This window comes from Myotis brandtii, unplaced genomic scaffold (assembly GCF_000412655.1).
Source record: "Myotis brandtii unplaced genomic scaffold, ASM41265v1 scaffold383, whole genome shotgun sequence".
In the NCBI taxonomy this organism is placed as follows: domain Eukaryota; kingdom Metazoa; phylum Chordata; class Mammalia; order Chiroptera; family Vespertilionidae; genus Myotis; species Myotis brandtii.
The window spans coordinates 171,081-189,109 of record NW_005364711.1 but is presented as its reverse complement, the minus strand read 5'-3'; the positions used below and the strand labels follow the sequence as shown (position 1 = coordinate 189,109).

The following is an 18,029-nucleotide window of genomic DNA, read 5'->3' as shown; positions in this document are numbered from 1 at the left end:
GGGACCGGACGGGCGGGGTCCCCGGGTCAGGAAACTAGGTGGCCCTCTGGGAGTGGTCTTCGTGGGGCGGCGGCATCCGGGCCTGGGCCGTGGGAGGCTCGACGGCTGGTCATCCACACCCCCAGAGCATCCTGGGGCCAGCTCCACGGACGGTCCCACCTGGAAAGGAGGAAGACAGAGTCAGGGGCAGAATGCAACACACTGATGGCCAAGGGGAGACCCCTGCCACGCCCACGGGGGAACTGCCTCCTGCGGCTTTCTCCAGCTGCAATAATGAAACAGCCACAGCTCTTCCCTCACAGGGAGGGCTATACTAGTTGGCAAGGGCTTACTCTGTACCAGGCACCATCCTGTGTTCTGTGTGGCCAAACTCAAGACCCCACTGAGGCAGGTGCTAGTATCCCCATTTTGGAGACGGGAAAACTGAGGCATAGACACTGAGAAAGTAGAGGAGCTTCAATGAGAATTCAACAAGGTGATCCTCAGCCCAGTGCCTGGAACATGATTAGCTCTGTGATTGCTGCTGCCACTGCCCCAGAAGGCTAAGCAAGAAGCAGGAACAGTCACTATACTGGCCACGCTGCCACCCAGAGTAGATGGGGCGGGGGATTCTAAGGGATCCTTCCCCACTATTTGGATGTCAACCCCTGGAATTCCCTCTAGAAGGAGATACTGGTCCTCAGAGCGCCAGGGGATGTCTGGCTGGCCTGGACAGCTGGAGACACGACAGGTCAAGAAGCCTCTTCCATTAACCCAGGTGCAAAGCCTTGAAAAAGTATTTTGTGTGTGTGCCGTGACACATAAAAGGCTGACAACTCTAAGCCAGCCCCACACCCTGCTCTATAATACAGATGAAGAGATGAGGCCCAAGATGAGGAGGGAGTTGCCCCAGGACACAGAGCCAGTAGTGGCAAAGCCCAGACTTCTCCATCAAAGGGTGGTCCTGCGCATGAGGAGCGAGTGGCTCAGAAATGGTCCTGGGAAATGCAGGGGGGAAAGGAGCTGATGTATAGAAATACCATTTTCACGGGACTCTGCAAGGACTCCCAAGCCAGGCTGCCTATAATTAGCACCCGGTCGGGCTTAAGGCCCCCATCTCTCAGAGGACTATCCCCCGCCCCCTCTCACTAAGCTCAAGTGCAATCTGAGGCCAGGGCTGAGGTGTGGCTATCATGATTGGGAGCAGAGAGAAGGATGGTCCTCAGGGTCACAGTCATCGATCTGTCCTAAGCTGCCTTTGCAACCAGCACGGCTCAAATGAAAAGCAATTTAAAACACATGAAAGAATTAAGGCAAGATTTAGGTTTATGAGCTGTGCCAGGCACTTGCACATTTAATCTTTTAAAAAAAAACATATTTTTATTGATTTCAAAGAGGAAAGGAGAGGGAGAGAGATAGAAGCATAAATGATGAGGGAGAATCATTGACCGGCTGCCTCCTGCACACCCCACACGGGGGATCAAGCCCACAACCCGGACATATGCCCTGACCGGAACTGAACTGTGACCTCCTGGTTCAGAGGTCGACGCCCAATCGCTGAGCCACGTCGGCCTGGCTTCACATTTAATCTTGATTACAACTCCAGAGATAGATGTTATCATCTCTCCTTTTCATAGGTGGAAACCAGTTCAGAGAAGTTAAGTAACACGGACAAAGTCACACAGCCAGTACATAGAGGGGCCAAAATTAGGAACCTACTACCTAAGAACCAAAACTGCCAAGTCAGGCTTGCAGGGCTAAGAGCCAAGGAGCCTCGGAAATGCAGCCACGTGTGCCCCAGGCCCAGAGACGGGGCACAGCCTGGCCGACATTCCAGCAGAGGAAATGTGACCCAGACAGCAGTGGGGAAGGGAGGGGAGGAAGGGTGTCTGTTGGCTGTGCCCCAAAGCTGGCTGTGTGACCTTGGGGAAACCACTTCACCCCTCTGAACCCCAGCTGCTGGGCACTGGCAGGGCAACAGCTAGCCCTGCCCAGCTTCTGAAGAAGGAAGTGAACCAAACCCGCTGAGCCCGTTAGACGTCTTGAAGGCTGACTCAGAGGCTTCCTGAACTCATCGTTGTCACTGACCTGGGGATCGGAAAGCAGACATCACACACCTGTCCTCCCCCAGGTCCCAGGGAGCCAGGCCTTTCACTTCCCAGTAAAAGAATCCAGGCCTGGCAGGGGGTGGCAAGCGGCCAACCTTCACTCCCAGCCTGAGTAGACAGCCAAGGCCTGAGTCACTCCCTCCTGGCCCAGAGAGGGAGGCAAGCTGCCCCAGGGTTGTTCTCTTGACCTTGCCCAACGTCATCCCAGACCGTCTCCCGAAAGGCCAGGGAGGGTCCACAAAGGGCATGTGAGAGCCCAGGAGCCAGAGTCCTCGGGTCCCATCCTGATGGGGCCCTAATAACATTATGTCACGTGGAGAAATTATTTCACTTCTCTGAACCTCAGCTTCCTCCTTCGCAAAAACAGGGATGATACCCACCTGGCAGGGGTGTTGTGATAGGACTTATAAGGGTGCCTGGAGCACAGTAAGCACCCAATGAGACAGGTTGGCGTGGCCTCGGCCTCGGGCCTTAGCCCTCTTCCTGCACTACACTCACAACCTGAGCGATCTTATCCAGTCCCGTGGCTTTAAATTCCATCTTCATGCTGGATCCTGGCCCCTAAATTCTCTCGCCCTGAGGTCTCCTGGAACACACCCTTCAACTCCACACTTGCCCACCCACCTACTGCCTCCATTTGGATGCCCAATAGCAGCTCCAACATAACAGGTCATTCGCCTTTGTGGTTTCTTCCAGCCGCAGCCTGCTGCTCCTCGCCTTCTCCATCTCTGTTAATGGCAGCTCCGTGTGGCTCAGGCCAAACACTCGGGAGTCATTCTTAAGCGCTCACATTCTCTTATACCCACACCAACTGCAGCACATTCAGTCTTCCCTGTGTTCAAAATGATTCCAGAATCTGCGTCCCCTCCCCCCGCCTCAGCACCTCCACTTCCACCATCCCTAGTCTGTCGCCCTACCTCCCCCATTGCCTCATGTCATTCCTCTGCCTCAAACCCAATGGGTCCTCATGTTCTTGGATGGGTCTTATCGTGGCCCGTGGGTGTGCACATGCCTGCATCACCTCTCCAACTTTGCCATCAAACCATGCACACATGTGCACACACACACACACACACACACACACACACACACACACCCAGCCTCACTTCCCCCTCCCCCTGTAGCAGGTATGACAGGCAAGGCATTGCAGGAATGTCTCTGACGGGGCAGGAATACGATAAAAGTGGAGGCCCAGGGAGGCTCCTAGGGGCTGGGATGAGGGTCGAGCCTGGGCAGAGGCCTCCAGCAGAGGGCTCCTGGGCAGAGGGCTCCGGCCCCAGTGGGGAGGAAGTGCCATGAGCCAGCCTGGCATGGAGTGGTAGGACATGCCCCACAGGTGGCCAGTTTTAAGCAGATGCCAGTTCCCCACAGGGCATTTGTTTGGTGGACAAGAAGGGAGGGAGAGACTCAGGAGCACAACTGGACCATCTTCCCTTCCCTTCCTCCTTGGGCTCGTGGCTGTGGTGGGTGGAGCCTTTTCACTTCCAAAGCCCTTTTCTCCTGTATGTTCTCAGGTAGTCCTCACAACAAACCATGTCACAACTGGACCATCTTCCCTTCCCTTCCTCCTTGGGCTCATGGCTGTGGTGGGTGGAGCCTTTTCACTTCCAAAACCCTTTCTCCTGTATGTTCTCAGTCTTCACAACAAACCATTTCTTAGAGGCATGCCTGACTGTCCATCCCCCTTCACAGACCAAGCTACTGAAGCCAAGGCAGTCCAGTGACACGGTTAAAGTGCCATGAGCCTTCGTTGCCCGGCCTGATGGCAGCCAGTGACACGGTTAAAGTGCCATGAGCCTTCGTTGCCCGGCCTGAGGGTGGCAGCCAGGCTGCTGTCAGGCTGGTCCCTTTTCTAGCCCAGCATCGGCTCCAGGGGGCAGGAGGTCGACTCCCTTCAAGGTTTGACTCGACATTCCACTGCCCCCCATGAGGACCAGGACTCACCTCTGAAAGGTGGGGGGTCACAGGGGGTGGGGCTGGAAGGGCAGAGGTCCCCACTGACAGCACTTCCCTGCCCAACCCTTTCTCTTCTGAAGGCGGGTGGGACTGCCCCAGGCCAGCTCTGTGCCTACACACCCCTGGCCTCCCTCTCTGAAAACCCACCAGGGATAGGGACAAGGGACAGATAGGATCTGGTGACCCATCTGTGATTGCTTTGATCACAGCCTGGAGAGGGACTGGCTCTCTCTGGTCCAAGATCTGGGCCCAGCCCAGTGCCACCACGGCAGGCCACTAGGTGGTGTCCCAGGGCTCTGGCCACGGCTGCTCCTAAGAAAGGGCGAACAGAGCGGCTCCTCTCTCAGAACCCAAGAATCTGCTCCGCCCCCACCCTTGGACTGACTAAAAGGGAAAGGAACCACCCAACCACCCCAGGGATCTTAGAATCCAAGATCCGAGAGTGTCAGGATAATGTATTCCCAGGCGGGAAATACGAGGTACACATGCCTCCAGTTTGTTTCCTGCGTCCCTGGCAGGCATCACTAATCCATCCCAGTATTGTTGTCCTCAGAACCATTTTTTGTTTTTTTAACAACGCGCTCTGGGCAGGCCACTACCAAGTGATTAGAACTGGCAAGCAAGACACAACCTGCTTGCCAGCCCTTTCACTTCCCGTACAAGAAGGGTAGGCCCGGGCTAACTTTGGCCCATCAGGAATCCAGGCTGCAAAAGCCGGCAGGGCCAGAATGAGGTCATATGACCCCTGGGACGCTTGTGTAACCATGGCTAGGTTCTGGGGAAACCTCAAGTGGGTAATGGCAGTGTTAATGGAGAGGCTGCTGGGCCGGGGCAGCTGCATCCTTGTCCAATTGTCACCTCAGACGTGGTGGGGGCGGGGCGCGGGGAAGTCTGCCTAGCTTCTTGGCTTCTGAGCTGGAGAGGCCCCAGAAGGGGGAGAAATGAAGGGGGAGTGGGCCAGGAGACAGAGGGAGGCTCTCAGGGTCTGCGTGTGCGTGCATGTGTGTGTGCGTGTGTGCGTGTGCGTGTGTGTGTGTGTGTTTGTGGGTACGCGTGTGAGCTTCCAGCGGGAGGAGCAGGGCGCAGCCCTGACAGAGGCGTCTTGTCCTCCTGCCCCTGCACAGGCTTGTTTTCTTCCCGAGCTATTAATGTCGCTGCAGCTTCAAAAGCCGGGTGACCTTTAAATGCCGAGCCTCCTGCTCCTGCCCAAGGCTCGGAAATGGCTTAATGGAAACTCAAACGGCCACAGCTGCTGAGGCGGCAACAAAGCCCGCCTCCTTCCCTAGGTGCCTGGCGCTCCCGGGCAGCCACACTGTGCCCCCCTCCGGAGTGGGGGTGGGAGTCGGGAAGGGCAGAGAGGACCCTTGGGCATAGCCACTGGGGAAAGGAGGCCTGGGTGGACCTGAGAGGAGGAGGAGGAAGAGCGGGAGAGACAGACTCAGCTCTGCCATGCCCTGCTGTGTGATCGTGGGTGAGCCATCCACCTCTCTGGACCATTCCCCATCATTTAGTCTAATCTAAGGGTGGGGCAGAAAAAATAATCTTCCTCCCCTAAAAAAAGTATTTTAAAATCTGTAGAATTTTTTTTAAAGGGGAGGCAGGAGAGAAGACACTCTCTTAATTTTTTTCTCTCTCTTACCCCAACTTCTGTGGCCAAGTCTGTAGCCACGGGGGGTGGGGGTGGGGCTGTCAGGCAAGGACTAGGGCACGAGGTGTCAAATGAAGGTAACAAGGTCCTTCCCTGAGGCCTCAGTCCCCAGGGCACTTTCATTCATGCCTGCTCCTGAGGCCCAACTACCAGGCGTGGCTGCCATAAGAGGCCCCATCAAGAAGCCAACCCTGCCTGCCAGTTCAAAAGATGCAAGACGAAGCTCCTCGGGCATGAGTACATGGCATTTGTTTGGTTCACCTTGGTAGCTAATGGCAAGAATAGTAATAATGATAACATAGCACCAATGCCTGCTTCCTGACGTGCCAGCCACGAGTCCAAGTGCGTTATGCATGTCAACTCTTCGCATCCTCTCTACAGCCCCATGAGGCGTGTATTACCACTGCTTTTCCACTTTACAGCTAGAAAAAGGAGGCACAAGGAGGCAAGGCACTTGTGTAAGGTCACACAGCTAAATGGCCAAGCTGACATTTGAGCCGAGAAAGTCGGATTCCAGAGTCTTAATCCATGGGCTTGCCCACCCGTCCGTATTCCCTGGAGCTGAGCCCAGAGCTGGGCACACAGCAACAGCTCAGTAACTGTGAACCGAGTCCTAATGGGGCATAGAGGCTGGGGGCACGAGGGGGAGTGTGCAGGCAAAGCCTCACCAGGAAGGAAAGAACCCCGCTGTTTCCTTACAGAAACCTTTTCCCCACCCCACCAAAGTTATCAAGTTGCCCTGGCAACCAATTATTTTCCACCTCTACCTGAGATGGTTGGGACTCTTGTCATAACAATCCCTCTCTCCACCAACAAACATCACCCCCTCCGCCAAGACGCTCAACCCAGGCGCCTGGGAGGAGATCAAACCTCACCGCCCCACCTGGAAGCCCGAGGTCTGAGCACGCGCACTGGGCTGGCCTGAATGTGTACGTGGGACTGAGTGCAGTGGCCCACACTGGGAGAAGGGAGCCACTGGCAGCTCAGGTGCATGGCGGTGAAGCTGGACTGGCCCAGGTCCAGCCCCCGGGAAAGAGGAGCCAGCTGCCCCCCCACACCTCCCGGGCCTCTCCTTCAGGCAGTTAGGGTGAGGGCCCCTCCACAGGTGGGCCTGCGTGGTCTGGGGCTGAGCCCCAAAGTCTGGGCAGCCACAGGAGGAGTCTCTGGGCCCCTGGGACAGGTGGTCAGTTTAGTATTTAATTTTGTATCTGAGCATGCTCAGGGAATCCAGGCCAAAGAACCAAGATTAGGATTGGGGTGCAGGAGGAGTCTCTGGGCCCCTGGGACAGGTGGTCAGTCAACACCACCACATTTAGTATTTAATTTCGTATCTGAGCATGCTCAGAGAATCCAGGCCAAAGAACCAAGATTAGGATTGGGGTAATCAGTGGAGGGTCCTGGGACCAGAAGTTCCAACTCCTGCCCCTTTTCCCCAACACTAACACACACTTCTTTGCTCCCCCTCACTGATACTAATTCCACTTCAATGGAATTCACATAATACATACAATCAAATACCATACAATGGGAAACAAATACGAGGCGTCTCTATATGTCCCTGAGACTATCAATAAGGGGAATGACGCAAAGCATAAAACATGAGCATAGTCACTACAGGGAAACCTCGGGGAGACGTGGGTTGGTTCCAGGCCACTGTAGTCAAGTATCGCAATTAAGCAAGTCATAATCTCTTTGCTGGTGGAGGGTCTTGCTTTCAATCTATAAACAATGCAACGTCTGCGAAGTGCAATAGAGTGAAGTAGAATAAAACAAGATACGCCTGTGTGCTGCAGTGCACTGTGGTGCGTGTGTGTCTGCACGTATGGAGACGGGGAGAGCACTCTGAAGAGTCAGAAGAAACGGATCGTACAGTTTCCTTGTATGTCTTTTAAATTTTGCTTCGTGTTCATTTATTCATTTTAAAATAAAACACGTAAATTACCTATAAAGAACATAAAAGGGACAGCCTGGCCAATGGTTTTCACGTTTTTTGCACATGTGTACTATCTACAATGGACATGAATTACTTTTTAATAATAATTACAGCAAATATCTATGAGCACTTACTATGTGCCCTATATTTTCCAAGCACTTGGTGCATATAATCTCATCAAAGCCTCACAGTAAAGTAATTCTTATACCCACTTTACAAAAAAGGAAACCAAGGCTCAGAGAGTTTAAGTAACTTGTGTAGGGTCACATAGTCAGCACAGAGCCAAAATCTGAATCCCAACAGTCTGCCCCATAGTCCATGCTCTTCTTAACCTCCACCTTATACTGTCTCTCTAATTAAAAAAAAAAACACAACTTATGATGATGGAAAAAAAAAATCTTAAGAAAAAAGTGAACCATACAGCCTCCAGGGCTTTAAAACTTTTTTTAATCCTTCGAATCCCAACCCAATCCTTCCTGCCTCGACTTCTCTCAGAGGCCTTCTCCAGTCCAGCCTCAGTGGAACCAGCACGGCTCCTCCCCTGGTGCGCCCCCTCCCCTTGGTGCACCCCATCCCTCATGGTCAGGGACCCGCCACTTCCTGGTGGCTTTACCAGGGAGAACAAGGCCAAGTGGGCAAGATGATGGCTGGGCCACAGCCCCAGATGGAGGGCCCACTGGGACAGAGCAGGGTGGGGTCTGGCCAGGGAGCTCCTCGTGGAGGTGGTTTTACTGGGGCTGAGTCTGGGGTAAGAGGCCACAGAGCACAGCAGTTAAGGTGCCAAGCTCAGCCTACACCAGTGATGGCGAACCTATGACACACGTGTCAGAGGTGACACGCGAACTCATTTTTTTGGTTGATTTTTCTTTGTTAAATGGCATTTAAATATATAAAATAAATATCAAAAATATAAGTCTTTGTTTTACTATGGATGCAAATATCAAAAAATTTCTATATGTGACACGGCACCAGAGTTAAGTTAGGGTTTTTCAAAATGCTGACACGCCGAGCCCAAGAGGTTCACCATCACTGGCCTACACCCTTATCTCCAGTCCATGGTGGAGGGTGAGTGGACTTCTAGGAGTGAGTTTCCTCATCTGTAGAACGGAATGCCTACACCTCCTCGGATGGGCTCCTGAGGGGAATTCATGTGATGGGCACACACAGGCTCATACCTGGATGCAAGCCCTCAGGCCACATGGTTCTCAGGGGCTGAGTGTAGAGGAGTCAGGCCTGGGATTAGGATCTTCACTCTGGACCTGAAGGGGGAGCATGTGCAGCACAAAGGGCCTCCCTCAGGGCCCTCCAGGACCTCAGGCTGGGGGCTCGGGGGCTCCTGAGTGGAGCAGGGACCCTCCACTCCTGCCTGACTCTGCGCCCAGAGAAACTTCCTAGGGAAAGAGAAGTGACTGGGATCCCACACGGGCCCTGGGTTGCCCAGGCCTCCCTCTCCTGCTCGGCTGGAGGATGGGGGGTGTCATAGGCGAGAGGCCCCCTGGACCCGGCACAGGAGCCTGGCTGCAGGCAGAGTGGCCTTTTCAGGAGAGCTGCCTGCGGCCGCTGAGGAATGCAAGCCCAGGGCTGGGGGCAGAGGGGTGGCTGGCCCTGAGCTTCAAAAGTGCAGGCGGCAGCTGTGGCTGGGAGGGCCCTGGCCCCCCTCGGGTGGACATCATCAGAAATTCCACCCCAGGGAGAAGGGCCCAGCCCAGACAGCAGATGAGATTGTTTGGAGCCACTTACCAGGCCAGCTTCTCCCTCCACCCACAGGCTGCTCCCTCCTCCTCGCCTCCGCCCCTTCTCCGCCTTCTCCACATGTGTAGCAGCAAAGGTCCCTTTCACAGCGGCACCGGCACCGGAGGTGCCCAGAGGCCAGCTGCCAGGCTTCCTCTCCGCCCGCCCCCCGGAGCCCTCCCTCGTCCCCATGGCCTCACCTCTACATACCTGCGCGCCCACACATGCCCTCTGGAGAGGCCATGGTTAGGAAGAAACCTCATGTTCTCACTTCCTCTTGTGCGTGTTGCCAAAGGTCAGGGAACTCAGCCACTGAGCTGGGATCTGAACCCTGATCTCGAGACTCCTGGGCCAGTGCTCTCTCCCTGCGTGGCGCACACACTAGCACACTCCAAGCCAGCTCATGTGTCTGTGTGCCCCGAGTACCGCTCTCAAACACATTCACACACTCAAAGGACACAGACACCTGCTCTAGATTTCTCCCGAACTCTCCCATCCAGCCCACCTCTCTCCCCACCCAACTCTGAAGCTGTGCTTTTAAAATTACAGCCAGTCTCCTAAACCCTCACTAATGTGCACTGACAGCACCCTCGCCCTTCCCACAGCACCCCCTGCAAGCCACTCCCTTCTCTCTGCTACTGGCAGGGCCAGAATGGTCTTCACAGCATCTGGTACAGCGACAATGAGGTCGGGGCAACATGACTTGCAGCAAAACTGGCCGGAGCTGGGAAGTGGGACACCTTAGCCAAGGCACCGACTTCCTGCTTGCCTGCAGGACCAGGTCCTGGGAGGGAGTGAAGGTAGGACCTCAGACCAGCTGGGGCTGGTAGGCCTACCCCTAAAACCTGACAGTCAGTGGGAGGAGGCAGGAGCTCCTCGGGGTTCCGGAACCTGCCTCTTTGCCTCCAGAGGGCCTCAGTCTCCACCTCCAGAAAATGGGGAGAAACAGTCCCTACTCGGTCTGACCTTTCCCATCACTGAAACCTCCCAGAGATGCAAGGACATGGGTGGGGGTGGGAGGATGGGTCAGGGCAGGAGAAAGACACCACTGTCCCAGACACAAACCACGAGGACGCCTCGGCAGGGGGAGGTGGCTGCACCCCCGCCCCCCAGGGGAGGAAGGTTACAGAACCAGACCCCTTTCTTCAGCTGCAGAACCAGACCCCTTTCCTGAACTGAAGTCCTCGGCAGAAGCCCGTTCTATAAAGACACGAAGCAGAAGCCTGCCTCCCCCTTCCTCCAGCAATTATGTGTAATCAGAGAGCCTGCCATTTACTGAGTGCTGGGCAGTGTTCCTGGGCGTGATGTCAGTTCATCCTCAGGATAAGCCAGGGCTGCAGATTATCACCTTCTATCTTTATCGGAGCCATTTTACAGGTACGGACCCTGAGGGATGTGAGGCCTAGAGGCTGTCCAGGGCTGCGCCACATCCAAACTGACACAGCAGTGACTTGCAAGTGTTTGAAAACCTGGATTGAACCCCACATGCTCTCATCTCCCCAAGCTGTTTGTCCCCCGGCCTGTTTCCCCACTGCTCTTTGCACAATAGCCTTGTAGCTCACAGAGAGGTGAGACGTGTCATCCACTCCCTTGAGGTGTCTGCTAAGAACACACATTCTCCATCTCACTATTCAGTCAGAATCTCTGGGGGTGTGGCCGAGGAATACGCATGCTAACAAGCTCCTCAGGTTACTCTGATGCCCAGGAAAGGGTGAGGACCATGCCCAGGGTGATGCAGTTCAGAGCCCCGGATTCTGATTATTGCTCCATCACAAACCAGCCAACGTATGCAAGTCATTTTACCTCCTGGACCTGCAGGTTCCCATCTGAAAAATGGGCAGGGAGGACGATACGATCTCTAAGACCCCTTCCACCCCTGCCATCCCCTGGTCTGACCTGAGTCCCCAGATGGTCCATAGGCGTATGAACTGAGTTTCATGGACTATTCAGTCCCCATAGCTGCCAGTAGACACTGAAGGCTCACAATAAAGAGAGCTCCTAACTGATTTAGGGAGACCAGCAAAAATACCTTGTCTCTGGCTCCGGGCCCTAAACAAATGCCGTTTGGATTATCCATGACACCCCCTCCCCCACCCCCACCCCACTAACCCGGGGCCCCATGAATACCTATTTTCTTCATTCCAGACTGAGCCGGCCAGATTCTGTAAACATTGGATCCCACACCTGAGCTTAGTCAACAGTCACCAAACAAAGACACTGCCAAGTCGCCCTACAAGCCCGCACTCGCCCAGCGCTGTCTGTCACAGGGGAGCAGCAGCCTGGGATGTGGGGACCCTGTCCCTTCCTTCCGTCACAGAATGGGCACGAGGAGCAGGTCAGATAGAGGGTGTAGCCCAAATGGCTCCGGCCTACAAATGGGTCACAAGGTTTTCCAGACTGAAGGGGTAGGAGGTGAGGGCATGAGAAGTGTTCGGCAGCAGCTGGGATCTTCCAAAGGCAGCGAGACATCCCTCATTTCCTTGGCCCCTTGATAGCGCCATGAAAACACAAGTTCAGCGAGTGCTCAAGCGTTGCTTGCTAGTGGCAAACATGTGACTCACTCATCCCTCAAGGTCTATGAATCCTTGAGCGTGGAATGTGGGGGTTATCAGACCCACAGTCCATGGACAGGGGGTGAATTCTGATTCGTGCTACCTTTGTGAATGGCGAACCTGTGCGCGCTTGGGCGTGCACAAACGAACCAAAGGGGAAGGGCGGACAGTAGGAAACATCTGTGAACTGTGCCCAGGGTCTGCTGACCCTAGTCATGTAAGAATCCTGAAATAGATCGTTCTGTCACTGTCAGTGTCCTGACTGCCCCAAATGATGGCGTTGCACAGTGTACAGTGCTGGGGAAGTGTCCACAGGCCCTTTCCATTCAGCCAGGCTCGAGGCTGGGCCTGTGCCCCAGAGCAGGGGACTCACCCTGGTATGATGTGGGGCACTTTGCCTCCAGGGAACCCTCACAGCAGAACTTCGAGGTAGGAAGTGCTATTTTGCAATGAGGAAATTGAGGCACAGAGGAATGAACTTGCCTGAGGCCTGACAGCCAGGAAGTGGTGAAGTCAGGATTCTACCCCAGAGCCCACACTCCCAACCACTCACCGCACTGTCACCCCACTTAACAGTGGTGAGCCTCTGCATGGGGCAAAGAGAGAAACTGAGGCTCCAGAAGGGCTGGGGACACAGAGTCAGCCTGGCAATGGTCCCACCTCCAGGCAGCTGGGAACAGGGAGATGGGAAAAAAGTGGGTGCACCCGGCTCAGAGCCGGGCAGGCCAGTCCAGCCACATGCCTCCTCAGCACCACAGCCGTCCCAGGCCCAGACGGGACCGCTCCGGGCCCCCACTCCCTCCCCAGCAGGGCCTCCCGGTCCTAGTCTGGGCTCTGGTCAAGTTGTGTTTCCATCTCAACCACAACCGCAGCGGCCTGAGTGAGTCAAGGCCTGGCAGGAGGAAGTGGCCTCACTTGAAAATCATTAACATGCAGGGCCAAGCTTGGGGCCTTTGTTCTTGAGCAAGGACTGTAGCATTTCACTTTCAGGAAGGAGCCGGGAGGGTGGGGCCGGTTCAGAATTGCACAACCAGAGGCACAGGCTCAGACACACACGCAGGTCCCACGTGGAAATCGGCTTCAACGGCCCCGAGGGGAAGCACCAGCAAACCCACTGCCCTCCCACCCGGTGGGCCCACAGAGAGAGAGTGGGCAGGCCACCGAGCTCCACCGCTTTTCAAAGCAGAGAGGCCGTCCCCAGGAGGCACGGGGCTCTGTGGTCAGTACTCTTCCAAGTCAGGGAAGCCAAGCAACGGGAGGAAGCAGAAAGGCCGCGGAGGGAGAGTGGGAACTCAGGCCCCGGTACCACAACCGTGACGGGAACTCCAGGTCCCAGAGATGAAAAACGCCCCCCACATCCGGCGGGGAGGGGCAACCCCAGCTCTGGGAAGACTGCCTTCCTGCACCCCCCCACCCTCTCAAAAGATGGCTCCCCTCTTCCAATCATGCAGGTGCTGCGTATCCCCGCAGTCTCCCAGATGCAAGGCAAGATCAGGGAACAGCCCCCACAGGCACCCCCTGTGGCCTGGAAACACTGTGTCCAAGGCAACGTTTTTTAGGGAAAAATCTGTTTTTAAAAATACAATACAAACGATAAGAATTAAGCAGGCTTTGAGCAAGCCCCACAGGCCCTTGGAACTGGGACTGTCCCTAGGTCCCAGGGACTGGGTCCTGCTCCCCTCCCCATCTCTCGGGTCAGAGGCTGAGGGTTCATGCTGCTCCGCTCCTGCACCTCATTAGAGCTTAACCTCCAGTCCCTTGAGGAAACTGGAAAATATGGGACTCTTGTCCTTTGTCAATTACAAAGTAAACAGCTCTCTGGAGGACTGCCCTCTTTTGGGGGGGTCTTCTCACACTCTCAGACCCTTCCTGCCCACCTTCCCCGAGCTCCCCGGTAAGTGGCGGCCTGTTCGGGGGAGCTGCCCTCCCATCTGTGTTGTGGGACCTCTGCCTGGCAGGGGCCAGGCCACCCACAGGTCCCACTCACCCCCCTCAAAGCCTCTCTGTTTGTAAAGGGCTTTCGGGGACAGGAAGCAATAAACAGAGTCAGGTGGCCAAGACGCAGGGGCTGATTATGCAGTTTATGGATTTTCCAGGCCTCTTTGTACTCTCCCACCAGCTGCCCGGGGCTCTGCAGAGAAGTGCTGGCGAAAGACAGGCTTGAACGGTGGCCTTTTGACAGGACTAAGCTGGGTCTTTCTGAGCACATGTGAGGGGCCTGCGTGCCTTGCTACTTCCACAAGCACCTTCTCATAGCCTCAAAGAGAAAAAGAGAAACCCCTGAACCAGAGCTCAGCTGCTTTAATAGCTACCTCCTCCCCCCCCCTGCTCTCTCTCTCTCTCTCTCTCTCTCTCTCTCTCTCTCTCTCCAGCGCCTGCTCACCTCTCCACTCAGCTCTAAATTACTTCCGAGGAGGCTGAGTCCCAGAGGGCAGGGCGGGCGTGCCTGGCCAGGTTGCCAGCTAGCACAGGCCAGGTGGGTGGCCCACCTTTACAAAGAAGCTCACAGCTCAGCTTAGTTCAGCTGCTCTGGGAGCGGAGCACAACTTGGGAAAAGTTGAGACTGGTAGGGAAGGAGGTTCTGAGCTGCATTGCCCACCGCCCCCACCAATTGCCAAGCTCAGCTCACATTCCCCAAAGGGGCTGCGAGCTGGGGAATCGGCGGCCCGCGTGCGCAAAGCCAGGAGTGTACAGCGGTTGGTGACAGCAACAAAAAGGCACGCTCCTTCCTGTCTCTCAACACCAGTAACCAATAAGTAACACCAGGTCCGTCCACTACATGGAAAGGCATGCAGCCAAGACCTTGAATGACATGAAAAACCAAGTCGCAGAGCCACATGTACATGCTTAAGCATTCTTGTATATTTGGATATGCACAGGAAGACGGAGATGTCTGAATGAAAACACAACAGATAACAAGTGGCAGTTATCTAAGGAGAAGGGTTGCGAGCTGTTTACTTCATGCACCTCTGCATCCTTTGAAGTTTTTACAAAAACGTGCATTATTTCTGTAGCTTCAAATTAAGAATTTTTAAAAAGGGTATATTTCTGGTGGGAATGTGAAATGGTACAGCTGCTGTGGAAAACAGTTGGGCGGTTCCTCAAAAAGTGAAACCTAGAATTACCCTATGACCCAGCAATTCCACTCCTAAGTATAGACCCAAAAGAATTGAAAGCAGAGATTCAAACAGATATCTGTACACCCATGATCATCGCAATATTATTCGCAATAACACAAGTGTCAGTCAAAATGTGGCATATACGGGCAATAGGATATTATTCGACCGTAAAAAGGAATGAAATTCTGGCGTTACCATGGAAGAGCCTTGAAAACATACCAAGTGATATAAGCAGACACAAAAGGACAAATACTGTATGATTCCACTTTTATGAAGTACCCCAAATAGGCAAATTCCTGGAGACAGAAACTAGAAGTGACCAGGGCCTGGGGAGACAGGGGAGTGGAGAATTATTGTTTAATGGACACAGAGTTTCTGCTTGGGATGATGAGCAGGTTCTAGCCATGGATAGTGGTGACGATTGTACAATGTTATAAATATACATGCCACTGAACTGCCACTTGGTTAAAATGGTAATTTTTTTTTGTATTTTACCACAATAAAAAGAAATCAGGCAGGATGAGGCACTGGGTTGCAGAAGAGACTGTGAATCTCCGGGCAGAAGGGGGCATTGCTTGGTCTATTCAGAGAGACGGCAACCAGCACACAGGAAATCCTGCCTGCACAGAGGAGCTCTGTCCCCAACTGCGAGGAGTGGGCCAGGGACAATGACAGCCCTGTTGATGAGGACTGCTCACATGGCCTGCAGAGTCACACATGCCACGAGGCTGGGGGAGATGGTGGTGCAGGGGTACTTTCTGAGGCATGTGGAATGGTTGGGCTATGATACATGAGAAAAGGTTAGCGTGCCAGAAAATGAAGCATGCATAGACCCATACCAGATTCTTTCTTCCAAAGAGGAAAAAGAAGGGGAGATGGTGTGTCTATACTTCAGGGGGATAGGATCGGAGAGGGGGGTGGAGAGAGAGAGAGAGAGAGAGAGAGAGAGAGAGAGAGAATAAGCAGAGGTCTGTCCTAGAGGGTGCTCTGGCAGGCAGAAATCTCATTCATTCATCAATCATTCAGCAAACATCACAGAGCACTCCCAGGTGCTAGGCAATGGGAAAGTGGGGGTGGGGAGGATAGGAGGACCCATCCATCTGGTAAATACCTTAGTGTCCTTTCAGTCCCACCTCCCACCTTACTCAAAAAAGAAATATATATGTGTAAAAAGAAACCAAAAGCTGCCCCTGCTTCCACTTCTCGCAGAACCCCTCTTACCGAAGGCCAAGCATTTCCATCCAGAATAGGAAATAAGATCAAAACTGCCAGCGTGGGCTGGCCTCCCTGCTGACTGGGCCTTATTCACACAGGCGTGCCTGCCCACCAGCTACCAGGCATCGATCGATACCAGATGCTTTCTTCCCAAAGGGAAAAGCAAAGAGAGGAGCATGCCAGGTGGGACACAGGTTTGGAGGCTGTGACAGGTGAATTCCGACTTCTCAGGCACATGGTTTCCCAAGGTCTGACCCTGCGCGTCTCCAATTGTGCAGGGACAGAGGCGCTGTGCATGGGGCACATCTGTGTTCAGAAGCAGCTCTGCCTCCCTCGAGATAAGAATATGTAAACAGTGGCTCTGCTGTGAAAGGACCTTGTATCCGGGACTGCGTGGAATGTGCCATGTGTGTGTCTGTGTGCATTGGAAAAGGAGGCAGGCAGCTCCAAAACACCTCGACTCGGCCGCTTATGGCCTCCGCAGAGACCCACTCTTAGAACTGTACTGTCCCATAAGGTAGCCACTAGTCACATGTGGCAATATAAATTTAAATTAATTAAAATAAAATTTAAAATTCCGGTCCTCAGTCGCATCACCGCATTTGAAGTGCTCAATAGCTAACGAGGCTAAAGGCCATCATACTGAACAGTACATTTCTCGCATCGCAGGGAACTCTATCAGATGGTGCTGTTCTAGAACCCAAAAGGAAGCCCCCCTCCTCACCAGTGTGAAGACTGGAGGGCTTCATTGCAATTATTTGGGGGAGACCAAGGACTGTGCACAATTGATCCCCAACTGAGGAAGAGTGGGTAAGTGCAAAGACCTCTTCTCCTGGGCAGGCAGCTAGGGTGAGCGCTAGGCCCTCTTCATCCAGATCAAAGCTTCAGCCTGGTTCTGTGAAATCTGACACCCCAGCCAGAGAGAAGCAGAAGTCCAGCCAGGAGCCCAAGTTCTGGTTTCAACATGCACTCGTTCCAAGATCCTCCAATTTGCTTTGCCAGGAAAAAGGGGGTGCTTAACATTGTCAGGGCTCATCCACTGGCCGCATTCTTGTGTGCCCCATGATGGCGGTGGCACTGCCTCCTTGGGCTTCTCCAGAGCCATGGGAAGGGGTCAGGGGAAAAGGGCAGCTGAGGCAGGGGTATGGGTATGTGTGTGTGTGCAGGGGGTGGGGGCAGTGCTTAGTGAAGAAAAATATATCATTTTGAGGAAGCTGATAGGTCAGCTAAGGAAATGAATGGAAAGGGATTCTGAGGATGCAAATGATGACTGGGTGTTTGGGCCTGTGTCTCTGAACTAACCAGAGAGAGAAAAATGGGTCAAGGCACCTCCCACCCACCCACCACATATGATGATATGAAATGGCTGAGACACCTTCACTCCTGACTTAATCAGTCTCCTAAAGAATTTCCCCATTTGAGTCAAAGGGGCATCACCACCGCCCCCTCCAGTTGTCTAACCAAAATGAGCTGTAAATCTGCAGTGTTTCTGGCAAACCCAAGATTCAGGGCTGGGGGCTGGGGGCTGGGAGGGGAGCGAGGTGGGAACAACGGGAAATGAAAACCCGAGGGGAGAAGCTGGGAACCTGGGTTCTGGTCCTGGCTCTGCCCCATTGCTCCTTGAGCAAGTTCCTTTTTTCTTTTAACCTTTTAAAAAAGTAATAATAATAATAAAAATAACACCGATACAGAAAACTGCACAAAACGCCCCTGCCACAGCTGATTTTTGTAGTAATCACTCCCTTGCGTTTCTTTATCACTCAAATGTACATCTCTGGCCACTAGAGT

At 53.9% G+C, this 18,029-nt stretch overlaps 1 protein-coding gene across 1 annotated transcript in view; it reads right to left on the bottom strand.

Moving 5' to 3' along the window:
- The window catches only part of CUEDC1 (CUE domain containing 1), a 22,338-nt gene extending 19,705 nt beyond the window's left edge, over positions 1 to 2,633 (bottom strand). Inside the window, exon 1 of the mRNA XM_005872561.1 lies at positions 2,586 to 2,633. Within this exon, the coding sequence (XP_005872623.1) occupies positions 2,586 to 2,633 (48 nt within the window). The remainder of the gene's footprint in view (positions 1 to 2,585) is intronic.
- Positions 2,634 to 18,029: the final 15,396 nt, after the last annotated feature.